This window comes from Chroicocephalus ridibundus, chromosome 5 (genome assembly GCF_963924245.1).
Source record: "Chroicocephalus ridibundus chromosome 5, bChrRid1.1, whole genome shotgun sequence".
Classification (NCBI taxonomy): Eukaryota; Metazoa; Chordata; class Aves; order Charadriiformes; family Laridae; genus Chroicocephalus; species Chroicocephalus ridibundus.
This window is the reverse complement of record NC_086288.1, coordinates 55,808,357-55,826,507: the sequence shown is the minus strand read 5'-3', so window position 1 is coordinate 55,826,507 and position 18,151 is coordinate 55,808,357. Positions and strand designations below refer to the sequence as shown.

Below are 18,151 nucleotides of genomic sequence, written 5' to 3'. Positions count from 1 at the left end.
TTTTTTATTAGCTTGTGCTAAGGATGACTTAAAAGTCATTGTGTTTTATTGGTGTTAGGATGCTAAAAAGCAGGATACTGTTTTCATTTTCCAATTAGCATTCCAGAATTCTTCACGTGGAAGATAGGAGGAAGTACATGCAATCAGCTTTTCCCCATTTAGCATGAGTGTGAAGTATCGTCTAGTGGCCAGTGGTGTCCAAGAACGTGTGGAGTATTTATGGGATGTATGATCTGAGTAGCGAATCTCTGTCTTTAATAAGATACAATATGGGTTGGTAGATGAATCTTTTACCTCCTAAGCAAGTATCCTAGACATTGAGCTTCTGGAGATACATGCAAGAGGGTTTCATAGCTTTGACCAGAAATTTTAATTATTATAATGACATGCTGATGTGTCACAAGTTAACAAATAGCTATCGCAAGTTAACAAATAGCTGTGCAGTTGCCACTTGGACATAATGCATACTAGTCAGTGTCTGGCATGTAAAATACGTTACAACTAGCCTTTCTAAATACATTTTCCTGCTTCACAATGTCCCTATTCACTCTATTCTCATCTGTATGTAGGAACCTTTTAATCATTTGGGTTTGAGGGAAAGCATTAATATTGTTCTTTGGTTTTGTAGTGAAATCTGATAAGCTGTGTATTTCCCCTGGTTTTTGACAAAATTATATATTTATTGCCTTGTTTGAAATTCAGATGCACTTAGCATTTTAATGTGAGCCCATTTTATTTCTGCATATACCCCATGGTATTTCTTTATGCTTGATGAATTTCTCTGGAGATTTTCTGAAAAGCTTTGAGATTGACTGCCAGGTACTACAAACAGGTTCATTCAACACTGCAATCAGCTATTCTATTAATGGCATCAATTTGAATAAATTTCATTAAGTAAAAGTTCTGAAAACAAGAGATGGCATATCAGGAAGCTTGTAAGAACTATTTTGTAGGGGTTCTAATCCACAAATAAGATCCTGGAAGCAGTAGGATTTCTTAACAGTTTCCTTTTTTTCCTGTGGAGAAAAAGATTTGTAATCCATAGTGCGCCATCCCTGTTCACAGACTTTATTGCTGTTTCGGATCAAGTATACTCCTTAGAGTACATATACTTTTGAAATATTTTGTTAGCTTGGGTCACTTTGGTAGAATTCAATCACATCTGCAATCTTTCCTAAATGTAGATTTACCATTTCCTCTACCAAATTTTAAAAGGCCGTTCCACTGTGTTTTTTCAAGTGCTGCACTACACAGTGTGGCCGTTGTATTGTACCTGTGGTATGTTCTCTGGGCAGAGCGTGCTGTTGTGTTAGGGTCTGGGTTGCAAGGACTGCCTGGGGTCTAATATCCGTATGATTATGTGTTGAGATTAAAGAAGCCAGTGGTTCCTTGAACACTGAGAAAAGTTACTGTTTTGATAATTGTCACAGACAATAGTCTGTTTTGTGATCCTGGACAACAGGTAAGACCAGGAAGTGCACGATTTGAATCCTGCACAGAGGATAATTTCTGATAGAACTTCAGGGTGAAGTGTTCAATCCTGTTAAAAGCCACCATCCCAGGGACTTACAGCACCTGGCTTCCTGTTGCTTTGCATGCCAGTTTGCAATATATGTGAGATGTAAAGAACATATTGCTTAGTCCTGCTTCCCCTCTGTATATTCTCCCAGCATTTTCATTTTTAAAGGGACTTTTCATGTGAAAAACTGCTTCTGGAATTCTAATCCCACTTTCTTGTCCTTTCACACACCGGTTTTAGCAGAAGGCCATGAATAATTTTGCAAACAAATAGTTAAGCACCTTCGATCAAAAGATAACTTAGCCCATCACATTAGTGAGGACATGTAGGTAAGTAATTTTATGAGAACAGGACCTAGTCACATTTTTCCTGTGTGACTATGTACCCACTCTGGTAGTGCCAAAGGTAAGTATACAGTATAATCTGAAGCTGCAGGGAGTGCAAACAGAACTCTATTCACGTGGTCTTTAAACAAAATGGCATGAAGGCAAGTAAAAAAATACCTTCTTTATGTTCTGTGCAAAAGATTTCCTAGTAAATAATAATACAAAGCTGTGAGCATGCCAGGGAAATGCTATCAGTTCCGCAGCAAAATGTGTTGCAAAGTGATTTAGCTGCTATAAAAATAGAGTTCCTTAACACCCTGCCTAAGATCTTTTGAGATCGCAGTAGAACTGCCACAGGTTCCTCTAAACTGCTTGTGAACTATTTCAGACCCAGGCGAGATTCTCATATCCCTGAACACCCAGTAGAGGCAGGAGAATTAACTTGTCCTGAAAGGCTAGTAAAGGTCAAAGAGATGGTTTACAGAGACAGAGTGATCATTTTTTAAATGTTGCATGGGATATGGAGTTTAGAACATAGGATCTTTGAGTTTATGGTAAATCCCAGAATGTGGAGACTTGAATTTTAAAATAAATAGCAGCAGAAGAGAGAATTCAAATAAACCGTTTTGCGTTAGTGTTGGCAAGCTAAGCCAGGACCACCACTACACGGATGATTAAGATGGTATAGATCCTGCCTCTTGTTGTACAGCAACTGGTAACTCTTAATAATTAAGGAGGAGGGGAGATCCATCCTTCAGCACAGGATGCACCTGTGTAGCAAATGTTCCTCTAATGATACTGTCATGTCCAGATTGTGAGCAATAGCTAGAAATGGGAGAGTGTTACTAGAAATTCAGTATCTGATCATTGTGTCTCTGACATCCAATTCTGATACTTATGCCCAGTACCCGGCCTCAGAAACCTCTAGCCCGATTTAGAAGAATTCCTAGCACTTTGAGATTAAACAAAGCCAGTGAGACCTGGATTCCAAAAATGCTGCAGGTAAGAGTGGAAAAAATCAAGACAGCTCAAGGTCTCAAAGGTGTAGTGAACACTTTCGATAGTGTTGTGCCTCAGTTTTATCCATAAGAAGAGGTTACTGTGGGGAGCTCTTAAGATAAGCTATTTATTGTTTGTGAAACAGCTCATTAATATGGTGATTAGCATCCTAAAGGGATCCCAGGAGGAAAAAAATAATTTAGTATTCAGTGCACAGTTTGGATATTTTACAATAAATGAGAAATACAAAATAAAGATTTTTTAAAAATCTGTTCATTCAATGGGTAGTGATAAATCTAAGGACAGAACAGATAAAGGTCCTATGGAAACAGTATGTGAACCCCAAATTTATCATCATGGGGGCACAGAATGAGATTTCACATGCAGCCTAAGTTCTGGTCATTCTTTATTTCTGAGTTCTTGACTTTGCAATTTAACATACTCTTTTGGTCTTCTGGTGTTGGTCTTACTTTCTTTTTTATGATACCACATCTCCCAGTTGGAACGGGTTCTTACACAATAGTACGTTATACCAGCGTGTCTCCCAGAAAAGGCAAGTCCACTGGAACTTTTCTTGTCTATGAGCTACAGACAGATGTTTTTGGCATCTAGATAAATATGTCTGTGTTTCTATTGAGAGGTTCTAGATTTTGAATACTTAAGAGATTGAAATTAAACTTGTATTTAAAAGAAGGCAACAGCTAGAAGGCTTGACTTGTTTTTGCAACAGGAATGCTGAAAGCAGTTTTATAAATACTAGCTGTATTTTAAGGAAAAGAAAGAAATATAAGCATTTTTAAGAGGGCTAACACTCATTTACAATGAAAGTAAAACCAAGTAGGCAATAAAGCTTTTTGGACTGGTAAGATCATGTAGAACTCACATAAAAATAGCTCTTCATAACTGCTGGAGGACTGCAGTGTCCGTGTGACCTTTCCAATGTGTTTTTGTTTTCTCTCTTCCACTGGGGAAAGCCACCTGCCCTCACGCTTTCTCCTCAGGGATTATCTCAAATTGTAGCAAGTTTGCAAATACAGCTCATATCGTCACTGTGTATTTGATAGTAAAATTTTGTGTTTTGAACAGACTTTTTAGCTTGAATGCCATCTGACTAAACCACCCAAACTCCTCTTGCGAGTGAAACAGCCTCCGCAATTGAAAACCGCTCATACGGGACTAGTTTTAATAAAACCACCGGAAGGTGTTTGTTTTCCTAGGCTTGAACCTGTTGTGTATAAGAAAGCATTTGAATAATTCTGTCTTTCCAGAATGCACTGAAGAGTGTCATATTTTGGAGGAACAATTATATAATACATCTAGGTTCAATTTTGTCTATCTAAATGCCGTACTCTGCCTTTTAACTCTTCCTTCTTTCTTGCCTTTATTCATTTTGTATCAGCACCTTTGAAAATGTGCTTACGAGGTATTGTGCTGCACCGGATTGTTTCCACAGCAAGTTTCAAAATAAGTGTTTTTTTAATACATTACCATAGCCAGTAAAGCAAGATATTCTTTGTACTGCAGTTGCATGCGGGCAACAGTGTTAGGATTCAGTCTCACGTGCTTATGCCACTGTTGCATTTTAAACACCCTTCTATGCCTTGAACCAAAACACTCAAGTTGTTGTTCCATCTACAAAACCTGGTCTTTTTAACTCAAGCATTAGTGGCATTGGGGTTTAGCTCTATGGGTTGGTCACTGGCCCAGGGTCTTCAACGGGACATGGGTCCCTGACTGGCATTATAGAGACATGCAATGAAACAGCCTCAAGGGGCTGGGGGATTCACTTTCTCACCTGTCTCTGTCCCTCTTTGTCCCGCTGTTAGGAGCTGTACTCCAAAGCTTCCCATGCCTTAGTGGAGTTGGTGACGGAGCTGTTTCTTCAGACCCTGCCTGTCGTGACTGGCCTCTCCATAAGAGAATGTGAGCTTCTGAAAGAGGAATGGCAGGAGAATTTGGCCCCTCAGCTGGAAAAATGGGAGACCCACCGGCAGAGACGCTGGAAGCTTTTCCAGGAACAGCTATTGCAAGAAAAAAAAGTAAGAAAGATCCATATTACGTTCTAGGACCCAGGGTCTAAAAACGAGGGTATGGAAAAAATTTTCAAGATATTTATCTGTGGGGAGTATTTTATGTACAAATATACAGCCCAGGCCCAAACACAGGTCCAGATGCAGGATGGGCAGTTTGACCTGCAGTATGGAGTGAATATATATGCTGTGCATGCAGACTTGCGTAGAAGAGTCAGAGTGTAATTACTGAACATCTGTCCACAGTGTTTGATGGCTTTGGCAGCACATAAACATTTTTTGGCAAGGCTGCTGTCTGATGTCCTCAACTCTTGAGCATCTGCAGAAACAGTTCAAAAAAACCTTCATCTGGTCTATTTGGAGAGGGTATGTACGGGTACAGTTTACAGGAAAGGAGGCCTTACAATGACAGGTATTTCTTCATTGTTTTTATGTATTATACTATAAGAATTGGAAACGTATGATACATACTTCATATAAAACTTATTCTTTACTCTGAGAAGGTGAAGAAACACACATCCAGCTTTCCTGCTCTGTTTGTTCTCAGCGTAGGGGGCAATGACACCAGAGGAGAAAAGCAACAGCAGTAAATGGGGAGGCAGGCATCTTCAGCATTAGGCTAGAACTCAAATGTACCTTCAATTTATTCACGCAATTCTATGTCTCTATTAACACTGCTTTGAAGACTAGCACAGCTTAGTCAAAGAAAGAACTTCTTTATACAAAGGTGTGACCCTTCCCAAATGTCAAGTGTGTGCTGCAACATACAGAGTAATTGGATCTTCTTTAAATAAAAGGTTGTCAGTTTTTCAACACTAGCAAAATCATACTTTTCCCTAGCCTGATTCTCTAAAGTGCCTGGAGAATACAGTATATGGTTAATAAGGTACTGATTGAGTCCCTCATTATTACAGATTGCTATAAGATGTTTAACATTTCCACCCATATTTAGGATTTTTCTGTAAAACCCTGTGATTCAGGAAACTCTGGGATTCCTACTCAATCTGGTAGAGTGGTTTGCCGACCAGTGGTTTTAGAATACCCTTGGGGAATGTAAAAGTAAAATTCTTGTTAGCCATTTCCTTTATTTCTTCTCTATTTTCCTTGATCTGGAGTTATACAATATGCACCTCCCTGATTATTTGATGTTTACTTTATAGTAACTCACCTGTTATCTCAACTACCTTGAAAAACAATTTTACTTGCCTCTTCTGTTTCAGTGTCACAGGGAAATGTAGCAAACTAAACTAAAATATGCTTGGGACCAACCACTGATGCCAGTGAGCTCACATGCTTTAAGTTAAGGGCGGGCATTTGTGTTTTCTAGGACTGCTGTCTGGCATTTAATGTTTGAATTCAGCATACCTAAAAATTCAGTGATTAATGAAGCAATGTCTGACCTCAACTTTTTTTATTCTACCCCTTTTTATCAAGGATTGGATTCAATACCTGACTTGGCAAGCTTAAACCTCTAGGTTGCTGTTCCTTTTCACATTCACCGAGGGTTCACAAATTGCCTGTCCTTGTATGTGAATGACCTGAGCAGCCTGGTCTAGTAGGTGCGCTACAAGCATGTCTCATAGTGCATGGAGCCCAAAGCACCGTGGTCGTATCTGCTGTCATTAAAAACCACAGTCAGAAAAGGAGAAGGTTCTGATGTGCAACTTACAATTAGTCTCAGAAGTCAGAGTGCCTGTTAGGGCACCTCTGCTCTGGTCCTTCCACTGTCCCGTTGGACCTCAGCCATTGTTCAGGGCCAGAGGGGTGGTTGTTAAATGGCTAGGAGACTCTCCACAGAGGGGGAGATCTCAAGTCCAAAGTTTTGTTCAAAAATGCTGTTTATGCGTTCCTCTGTTACTATCATTGGGCACAGTGTTGAGTGGAGAAACCACACCCTGGGATTTTTTCTCAAGGGATTAAAAGGATTAGTTCCTCTCCAGCAGCCAGTTGCTGGATAATAGCTTTTTGGGCAGCACTGTACGATGGATTCACTGTATGTGAATTCAGATGTTCCAGTCATGCTCAAGCATAGATTATTTGAATTAGAAATTTGACTTCCCATCACTTTCAGTGTACTGTAGCATTCATAATATAAAGCAGATGGCTTCCTAGCTGAAAAAAAAAGGATAAAGGGTTTGCTGACATCATTAACAGTAATTACTGAGCTATAGAAGAATTCACTTAGCAATAACAGAGCTCTCACACTGGTCTCTGGGTCACCTGCACTGCAGTTGAGCCTTATTCAGTATAAAAATTTCCTGAGTAGCAGACAGAGCTTTCCCAAAGATGAGTGGTTCTGCGGAATAAATTCCTCAAAGAGACCACGGCTTCTCCTAGTGCAAAAATGTGTGATTCCCCAAGACAATATTCTTTGCAGGAGCTTAAGTAGCTTTTTTAATTTAATGCATGTGGCTTTTTGGAAGTGGTTTGAGCTAAACTGGAAAAAAATCTGCTCTATCTCTAAAGAGAACATGCAGGAAGATAGCTATTCCACCAAAGCTAGGCTGGCAAGTTTTCCTGTATAAGCAAGTCTGAAAAACATCACACAACTCATTATATTATGTTCAAATGCAAAATGCATTTCTTGGCCCTTTCCTAGTATAAAGCATTAGCATGCACATTTAAGCAATAATCTGGCATTTGCATCCTACAAAAAGGAGCACTTGGTTTCCACCTTAAGCAAAGAAGAACAGAGATCAGACACTTGTCACAGGTGATCATGTCATTCAGGAGATTCCATAGATGTCACAGTGCTGAATGTGACTTAAGATCCACAAATCAACATTCATATTGGTAGATCTGTTAATTTATCAGGCATTTTCCAGCAGGAGATATGTCTTTCATTTGCCTCTTGATAAATGTACTATATTGAGTTGCATAGTCACCTGCTTTACAGACTTCGGAAGTATAACACCAGAAGGCTTTTCTCCAGGGTATTTATGTGTGGTTTTCAAGGTGGCTCAAAAAGACATTTTTCCCATTTACTTACAGTATTGCATTTTTTTGAGATTATCTTTCCTAGCATTTATACCTATCTGGAGCATGATGTCCTTTGGGGGAACAGAATCCCTTTTTTACAATTGAAAAGTAAAAATCAGTTTCATATTTAACTTCTGCCTTATACGCTTGAGAACGTGAGTGAGGCAAATGAGAATGAATGACTAATGAAAATAAATTTTGAGGATTTTCCCACGTAGCCCCTACCTCGTGATTTCTGTAGGTGAGCTCTCCTGCCTGGGCAGTGGTTTTCGGGGAGCAGGCAGTTGCACCAGGCTCAGGCGCTTGCTTGGCATTCAGTGTGCATCACACCCCATCTACAGGCTGTTAGGGAGAAATTGCTTTCCTTCAATTTCTTGAGAATCTGTGCTAAAAACGTCAAACTGAGAGCTGCAGTAAAAAGAGTGAGCTTACTTGGGTCTAATTTGCTGTTTTATCTGAGGTCTAACTCAAAGTATCTTGTGGGTTTCATTACCTACCAAAGGCATATTCCTCACCTTTATTGCCAGAGAGTAATGCTCAATGTTAGCAGTGCTCCAGAAGGTGTTGTAATGGACTTGTTGCCAGGAAGCAAAACACTGAGAAGCTTACAGAGAAAAAATGGGGTGAGGAAATTCCTGTCTGTTCCCACATCAGTGCTTGACACTCAGAAAGCTGAACCAGCATGTGCTTATCAGTTTTGACATGGTGTGTATTTTATCACTTTCTCTTAATTTTATACTCATTTTTTCATAGTGATTGGAACGGCTCTTATTTTCAAAGAGCCAGATATTCCTCGGAGCTTTACTCCCCCACTTGAGATGCTTTTGTCACTGATTTTACTGATTAAATGCAGGAATCGGAGAGCCCAAGCTCTCTTCCAGCTGCTGAGCCTGTGCAGCAGTGTTATTTTCTCCACCCTTTACTGAGCTGTCTCTGAACAAAGTAAGGCCATTCCCAAGAACAGGCATGTTTCGGTAGTTGGTCCAAATTTCAATCTTCTTTACTTACCATCCCATCTGAAATGCATAATAATCCCCCTCCTTTCCTGTTTGTTCTTTTACTGCTTACATGGCTGATGTACTTCCACTGTTCAGTTTAGTAACTGTGCGCAGGGGGAATTTTCTGCTGTATACTGAGCTTTCCATTGGTCTCAGAGGGCTAAAGAGACCTTTTATAAATTTTCCATACAGCTTACCTTAAATGCACTCAGGATGGAGAAGGTGACTCATTCTTTTCCTTTCAAAGAAACTCAGTGTTCACCACTACAGAACTCAGCTATTTCTTCATAAACAGAAGTAAACAAGGACTACAGTTCCTGTCTTATCATTCTGAGTGCCTTTTTGGATAGAATATACTGATAGCAGCAGAGATGCTAAATTTCGGGTTCTTGGCTGCAATATTGTATCACCTACCATGCCAACTGTAATTCAGAAAACATCTCCAATCTTCTGTATCCTGGTGATCAACATAGATTTAATCCACATGCTGTTTGACAGTAAGTGTGCAGACAGACCCTTCAAGAGCAACTTCACAGTGAATAACCAGGTCTCCAAAAATGATGGAAAGCCACATTTGAGCCACAGGCAGGCTTTCACAGAAAATTAAAACACTTCTAGAAAGTAAAAGGTCATTTTCAGCCCTTCTTTTAACTGGTGAAAGAGACATTAAAATACACAATGTGATGGATCTACTAGACATATGCAGAGAAGCGTGAAATGCTAGGAAGCCATTTCCACAGAGCTGCTAAAGGGAAATACTGATACAGTTATTACTTCAAGCAAGTATTTGCCATCTGTCATGATGACACCTGGAGACCTGATAGACCTTAGTTTGACGCTTGCAGCATGCCGTCGGAGAAGGCACTGTGCTCGGCTGTGCTCTGTGATTTTAAGAATTGCCTGGACTCAAATCAGTTGGGATCTGGCTACACAGGTGCGTCTTGTGGCTCTTTCTTAGAACAGCCTGGTGAGCTCCCGGCACTGTGCAGACTTTTGGGCTGTGCTTCTCATGGTCAGCTGCACTCTTTCCATCTGTCCCCTGTTGTTGACTGCCTGCCCATCCCTCCCAGGCATCCTGCTCAAGACTATGTGTTTTGGTAAGGTTTTCTGCATGGAGAGGGCTCAGTTATATGTGTTGCTGTGTATACTACAGAGAAGGTGCTATCCAAGAAAGAAGTACATTTTTATTTTAAAGCCAAAGATGACCTGGTGTCTGATGTTCTGCACTTCCTAGGAGGGCTCATTCTGTGCTCACAGATAAAGCCTCCCTCCAGCACAGATCGCTGCTTCCCAAGGAAAGGAATATCAAATCCAGTAGGAAGGCCTGGTAACCACTTCTAGTTCCTAATGCTAACAACTGTGCAATTACACATCTAATTCTTTGCTAGACAATATTGATCTAGTGAAACCTTGCTGTCTGCAATAATACAAAATTTAGTCCCTCATGTTCTGAATGAGGCTAGAACATGAAGTGAAGCTGTCAGAGAGCGTATTATATTTAATTTCGGGCTCTGCATATGTCTGCAGGCAACCTGCATTTATCCAACTGCCAGTGTAGCATAAAATGTATTTTTCATCTCACAGTAATAGAGTTTGGGCCTTACAACCATTTCATCTTATGGCTTATTCATTAATTTCTGGCAATAAACAGAAATCTTAAGTCTGTATCTCCAAAAGTTTACAGTCTAATGGCAAATCCATCAAAACATTTAAAGATTAAATTCTTTGATGTAAATATCACCCTGAAGGAGCTGTAAACTTGCAGTCCATAAAGCTAATCATACAATCTCCATTGCTAACTATTAGCACTGTGTACAATACACAGAAGTGTGATGGAAGATGATATCTTTATTTTGTTCAGTGAAAATAAAAGCTTCATTCTCTACTAGTGGAAAAAAAAAACCCCATGACCAAACAGAAAGCCCACTGCAACCTGCTGGTAAGTGTTGATGCAGTAGTTTGTGCCATATTGTTCTTTTTTTGTTGTTCCTTTCTTGCTGAAACTGGAAAATGACACAGCTCAGGGCTGATCCAAAACAGTGCAAAGCCTCCCTTTCTTTTCAGTGATCTTTGATCATTGAGAAAAAAATATTTCTAAAAGTAGAATAATTTTAATTCAGCATGAGTTTATTTCTTGAAAGAGGGGGATGATTGTTTTTAGCAAAATAACATCAAATAAACCCCTGTTTTGTAATGTGGTGACTAGAATGACTGAAATCAGAGTATCTTACAATTGTCATTCTTTTCCTCTGCTTTTAGCTATGGATAAAGGAATATGCTCTGTCTGCTGTCATGCAAAAGCACCTGTCTGAGAAACAAGAGAAGATAATTCAAGGTGTCGTAAGCAGACTAGGATGCCTCAGTGATGAGTAAGTTTGGTTTTATCAGTAAGCAGTGAGGTAAAACTGCACTGCTGCATGCACAGATAAAAACTTGTTTAGATTACATTGTGGAAAGCAGTGTTGAGGGACTATGGGCACCTTCAGATGGAGAGGCCATTACTCTAGTTTTTTGTCTGAGTATCAAAAACAACTTAAAAAAAACCAGATATCATCACTTCTGGTAAGTAGAAAAAATAGTGTCTTCTGTGATTTGTCAAGTGGTGTGCTTTCTGTATATCTGCTCCTCTGTTTGTAAGTGATTTCTAATCTTGACCCAGCCTCTCTTTGCACCCTGTATGTCACATTGGAGTTGGATATTCTTCGAGATAAAACGTTCAGGCCAGCACCATTCAGCTCTGCCTTTACTTTCTGCTATTAGAATACCACTGACCATTGCTTTGCATGATGATGACTGCTCTCTTGCATTCGCTGTCTGTATTCACCAAGAAAACTTTTAGTTTTATCTCATCTTTGTAAGCTAAACATCCCTTTGATAGAGAGATGTCTCAAGAAAACACAATTCTGTGTTATCTATCTGCCTTATTTTGATTAAGATATAAAATTACTTCATTCATCATGGTCTTCACATTACCAAAGATCAAAGTATTTGAAGACTTTTCTATTTGGAATACTGGTAATATTGCCATTGCACTCCTTTATTTTGGCTCTGCTTTTCAGTTCAGCCTCTCATTTTCACGTTCTCTTTGACTTCAGTGTTTCCCAACATTAGGTATCTGGAGAGCTCATGGTACCTTACACATACACACAAGTTAGATGCAGGCACAGACAAATGTCATCCCAAATGCGCACACAGATTTCACTCACCTGGTCCAGATTCAACTTCAAAATTTGCTTTCCTATTTAAAATTTACCACAAACTTGCTTCAGCCATGTCTGCCCTGCCAGGTAACACTAGTCTCTTCAACATCTCTTCAGCGTGTGCCTCCTTGGTAATCCAAGATATGCTGTGCTGCATTGTCTTGAAATAACTTTTCTGTAGTTCTAATTGCATTCACTTTTCATCTTATTTCAAGTCTCCTATTAAAAAAAGCTTTTATTTTGTAACTATAGATGATTATTTATCTCTCTCTCTTCCTATTTTTATTTTAATTTAACTTCAGTGTGACAGAACTAGAAGTCTATCACAGCAATACCATTCTTTACATGTGAGCAGCTCTCCCAGGCATGCTTTGTACAAGAAGACATTGCACAGAGTGAATAGTAACTCTTATCTGCTTTGAGCAATGACTTTGCTGAACACAGGTGTGCTAAATCAGCAAACAACTTACCTGATTGATTTTTAATGGTCCTTTTTACAGGTCTGTTAACTTTATATTGCAAAAACAGCGACTTCTGCTGTGTTCAGTACTCAGAAGGTTAACCCTCCGAAGAGTTGGAATGGCAGCCCTGGCCCGCATGAGAATGTCCAGAAAGAAGAGCTTGCTTCAGGAACTGAGAGTGCAACATACCCTACAGAAGGGATCCTCCCCCTGCCAAGATGAGGACCAGTGGCAGTTACAGAAGGCAGTGGTAGGTACCGCGTCCGGGTGTTTTTTCTCCAGAGGTCTCGTATGCTATGATGTCTGGCATTCGAAGTAGCCATAGAAGATCTCAGAAAATAAAAATGTTCAAGTTCCAAATAGAAAGGAAAATATTCTTTGTCAAAAATACACTCACTGCTGGCATAGGAGGTCACTGAATGTGCCTGGTTTAGTTTGGGCAGACATTTTAAATTCCCTAATACTTTATCTACGGGCTAGCTATATGTGATATATGTTATCATAGTAAGCTTATTTAGCTATTTGTATCATATGGAAATACTAATGAAAGAAGGAATGCCAACATGTATGAAGGACTTCTACACAAGTTACTGCTTCAGGGTAAGATAAATTCCTTCTGCCAGGGATCGTAATATGCACTTGAAAAGTTCTTACTTGAGCATCAGACGAAATTCTTCCCACCACCAGACCTAGCAAGTTCTTCTATACTGTCATTGTTTTTTATTCTTTTTTCTTTCTTCTCTGTCCATGAGATGCTTGGCACTCCCCTGACATCCTTCCAAATAATCTGGCTCCTGTAGGTCAAAGAGATGGGAGACAGTTTAAGGGATTTTTAGACTTGATATTCCCTCAGGTTACTTTCAGATCTATTTGTGATTGTGTTTTTTAGGGTTAATCCATTAAGTGTTGTTGGTTATTTACTTATTTGCATTGGATATGTACCTAGAACAACACCAAATTACAGATTTCAACCTCAGAGGACCCTCCTAGCGGGTGTCAGTCATAGTCCCTTCCCAACCCACTGCTGTTGCACGTGTGGGTTGAACCCATCCAGCACTTTGCAGCTCTGTGCTCCATGCTGTGTCTTGAGAATTACCTGAGAGATTATATTGTGCATCCCTCTAATTCTGATTTGCATAATGCAAACCCTAATTCTCCACTTGGAAGAGGAATAAGGAAATTCTATCTGCTGACATTTTCATATTTGATGTCTATTGAAGTAGTTCTTGTTAAGTGTAAAAATCTCAAAATCTCATTAGCTTTCAGAAGAAATAAAATATAAAATAATAAAATACAAATGCATATGACTGCATTCCTCCATTCCTCTTGTTATGTGCTTTCCACTACTCCCTATCTCTTAGCTCCTACAGGGATGTTAATTGATGCAATCACTGTGTTTCCTAACAAAAAAGGTAGTACTGTTCCTTTGGCCTCTCTCCATTACAGCCTCATTCCAAGGCCAGCTAAAACACATCTCACAAAGAACTACCTAAAACTACACATAGAAGGTTCCTGCTACCAAAGAAGTAGGGCCTAGGTGTGGAATTGTGAAAAGTCAGAGAGAAAAAAATACTATGAACAACCTCCAAAACTAGAACTAATGCATAAGGAGTTACAGAAAAAGTTAATTTACAGACACTCAACCAGAGTTTTTAGACATACTATGTTATTTGAACTAAACTCAATTTGATCTTGTGCCAATTCTAAACTGGTATACAGTGTCATGTCTATCTGTTGCTTTCATATAAAATGTAAAACAACACTAAAGAATTCTGGCTTGGACATGATAAGATGACATTGGGTCACTTAAAAAAAAGAGAAATGATTTCATGACATTCTGACTGTCTAAAAAAAACATCAAAAACATATGCCTCAGCTATAAATAAAGACATGTCAGAACAACCCAGCATTAATAGGGACATCATTATTTTCTGCAGGTGAATGGGGGCAAAGCAGGTCCTTTCCCTACTTGCATTTCTTATTTCCAAGAGGGAATCAAATAGGTACTGTCGAATCCCCCACAGTAATTTAATCTTATTTAGCCTTAAATAAGAATATTAAAAGAGGGACAGCGGCAACTCAATAGAAGGCAATCTGTGGAAGACTAATACATATAAGGAAGACAGAACAGGTCTATCTGGTGAGTGTATACTATTGTGCGCTAAAGAGAATTTGGAGGGAAAGTGAATTTAAAAAGAAGCATAGAAAATGGTGGCAAGTATGGTTCAGAGACCTCAAGAGACCAGAATTCTTCAGCCTAAAAAAGAGGTGTCTTCTGGAATACCATAGTTTTAAAACTGGCATAGAATATGTGAATATGGAAAAAATTTTCACTTGTTTCTAATAAAAGAAAAGAGCACCGAGCAAAGCTATTAGATGGCAGGTTCAAAATTAAGAAGTGTGTAGGTAAACTGTAGAACTCACCACAACAGGATGCTGTAGATGCCAAGAGTACAAATGGTTTCCAAGTGCTATGAAACACGTTCATGACCGCTCCCAAGGGCCATAAGTACCAGTATACCAACTTTTTCTCAAGCGGAGCCCACAAACTGTATGAGTATTCCAGGTGCATAACTGTATACTTGCCTTGTTCCTGTGCACTTTATCAAGGCATCCACAATTATCCCTTACAGATCTCAGAATAGTTGACCTAGATCATTCATATTTTTAATAGAAATAAGGCCAAATTCAACAGTACAGAATATGAAGATGGAAATGCATCACTTGGAAATGACTAATGCAACAGAATGCAGCTGTTGCAGAGTCATATAATCATTTGGGTTGGAAACAACCTTTAAGTTCATCGAATCCAACCGTTAACCTAACACTGCCAAAACCACCACAAAACCATGTCCCTAAGTACCACATCTACATGTCTTTTAAATAATTCCAGGGATGGTGACTCAGCCACTTCCTTGGGCAGGCTGTTCCAGTGCTTGATAACCACTTCAGTGAGGAAGTTTTTTCTAATATACAATCTAAACCTCTCCTGGCACAACTTGAAGCCATTTCCTCTCATCCTATCACTTGCTACTTGGGAGAAGAGGCCGACCCCCACCTCACTACAACCTTCTTCCAGGTAGTTGTAGAGACTAATAAGGTTTCCCCTCTCAGCCTCCTTTTCACCAGGCTAAACAACTCCAGTTCCTTCAGACACCCCTCATAAGGCTTGTTCTCTAGACCTTTCCTGAGCTTCGTTGTTCTTTGGACGCGCTCCAGCACCTCAGTGTCTTTCTTGTGAGGGGCCCAAAACTGAACATGGTATTCAAGGCCTCCCCAGTGCCGAGGGCAGGGGGACGATCACTTCCCTAGTCTTGCTGGCCACACTATTTCAAGCCAGGATGCTCTTGGCCTTCTCGGCCACCTGGGCACACTGCCAGCTCATATTCAGCCGGCTGTTGACCAAAACCCCCAGGTCCTTTTCCACAGGACAGCTCTCCAGCCACTCTTCCCCAAGCCTGTAGCGCTGCATGGGGTTGTTGTGACCCAGGTGCAGAACCCAACACTTGGTGAACCTCACAACATTTGTCTTGGCCCATCAATCCAGCCTGTCCAGATCTCTCTGTAGAGCCTTTTTACCCTCAAGCAGATCAACACTCCCGTTCGGCTTGGTGTCCTCTGTAAGCTTAGTAAGTGTGCGCTTGATCCCCTTGTCCCCATCATTGGTAAAGATATTAAAGAGAACTGGCCCCAATACTGAGCCATGGGGAACACCACTTGTGACCAGCCACCAACTGGATTTAACTGCATTCACTGCAACTGTTTGGGCCCAGCCATCCAGACAGTTTTTTACCCAGCAAAGATTACGCTCCTCCAAGCCATAGGCAGCCAGTTTCTCCAGGAGAATGCTGTGGGACACGGTGTCAAAGGCTTTACTGAAGTCCAGGTAGACAATATCCACAGCCTTTCCCTCATCCACTAAGGTGGACACCTTGTCATAGAAGGAGATCAGGTTAGTCAAGCAGGGCCCGCCTTTCATAAACCCATGCTGACTGAGCCTAATCGCTTGGTTGTCCTGTACCTGTGTGGTGGCACTCAAGATGATCTGCTCCATAACCTTCCTCTGCACCGAGGTCAGACTGGCAGGCCTTTAGTTCCCTGGAGCCTTCTTCTGGCCCTACTTGTAGATGGGCATCACATTTGCTGACTTCCAGTCAACTGGAAGTTTGCTAACTTCCAGTCAGCCAGTCTCCCTGGTTAGCCGTGACTGCTGATAGATGATGGAAGGTGGCTTGGTGAGCATGTCTGCCAGCTCCCTAGAGCCCTTGGGTGGATCCCATCTGGCCCCATAGACTTGTGTGTGTCTAAGTGCTTTAGCAGGTTGCTAACCATTTCCCCTTGGATTATGGGGGCTTTGTTCTGCTCCCCGTCCCTGTCTTCCAGCTCAGGGGGCTGGGAACCCTGAGAACAACTGGTCTTACTATTAAAGACTGGGGCAAAGAAGGCATTTAGTACCTCAGCCTTTTCCTCGTCCTTTGTCACTATGCTTCTCACCGCATCCAATAAAGGACAGAGATTCTCCTTAGCCCTTCTTTTGTTGTTCATGTATTTATAGAAATGGTTTTTTTGGTCTTTTACAGCAGTAGCCAGATTAAGGTCTAGTTGGGCTTGAGCCATTCTAATTCTCTCCCTGCATAATCTCACAACATCTTTTTAGTCCTCCTGAGTTGCCTGCTCCTTCTTCCAAAGGTCATAAACTCTCTTTTTTCCCCTGAGTTCCAGCGACAGCTCTCTGTTCAGCCAGGCCGGTCTTCTTCCCTGCCAGCTCATCTTTCGGCACATGGGAATGGCCTGCTCTTGTGCCTTTAAGTTTTCCTTCTTGAAGAATGTCCAGCTTTCCCGTATCCCTTTGCCCTTCATGACTGCCTCTCAAGGGACTTTGTCAACTAGAATTTTTGTACATGGCAGGACGGAGGCAATAGTTTTGTTGCAAAGACAGGTGTGTTAATTAACTGCACATAAACTTCATCTGTGTATTAGATTATTCTAAGTATTAAACCAGTGTTACTCTGAATGGGTGTAGGACTTACTTTTGAAGTGAAGCTGACTAAATTTGTCAATGTATTTAAATGGCAGTGCTCTTTTTGTCTGATTACCAGGAGTCCCACATTCTGGAAGAGGAGGAGAAGCTTGAGGAAGAAACGCAGCAAACACACTTAGAATTTCACCAGCAGCTAGTCACAGAAATCCAAGAAGCTCTTCAGTTTCTTCAGCAGCACATGGAGCAGGTGATTGGGCGGACACTGCTGCAGCATGCCCGACGGGAGGCTGGAAAAAAGAGTTCAGATGATGGACAGGACTTCAAGGTATGGAAATGTTCAATAGTAGTTTTCCAAACAAAATGAGTACTACTTTGCTAAAATGGAAGGCAGTTTCATTTATGTATTATCCTATGCCTAGAAGTACCAGCAGAAGACCATTACAACCTGTGTTAAAACTAAAGATACCTTGCGAAGTATTTACAAATTAGCACTTATGTAGAAGTACGGTATTTTCTAGTGATTTGCTATAGCAGCCAAAACAGGTTTTATTAAGCCAAACCCTGGAACTTAAAAAAAATTGAGAGAGTTCTTGATGAAAGAGAATAACAAAAATGAAGAAGTGGAGATTGTTATCTTTTGTGAAGGTTTTATGGTTAA

At 40.5% G+C, this 18,151-nt stretch overlaps 1 protein-coding gene across 2 annotated transcripts in view; it reads left to right on the top strand.

Moving 5' to 3' along the window:
- Positions 1–18,151, top strand: part of EVC (EvC ciliary complex subunit 1) — a 56,831-nt gene that overhangs the window by 28,770 nt on the left and 9,910 nt on the right. For both annotated transcript variants that reach the window (XM_063335438.1, XM_063335437.1), the window contains exons 12-15: positions 4,671–4,883; positions 11,111–11,220; positions 12,552–12,762; positions 17,612–17,818. In XM_063335438.1, coding sequence (XP_063191508.1) covers positions 4,671–4,883; positions 11,111–11,220; positions 12,552–12,762; positions 17,612–17,818 — 741 coding nt within the window. The remainder of the gene's footprint in view (positions 1–4,670; positions 4,884–11,110; positions 11,221–12,551; positions 12,763–17,611; positions 17,819–18,151) is intronic.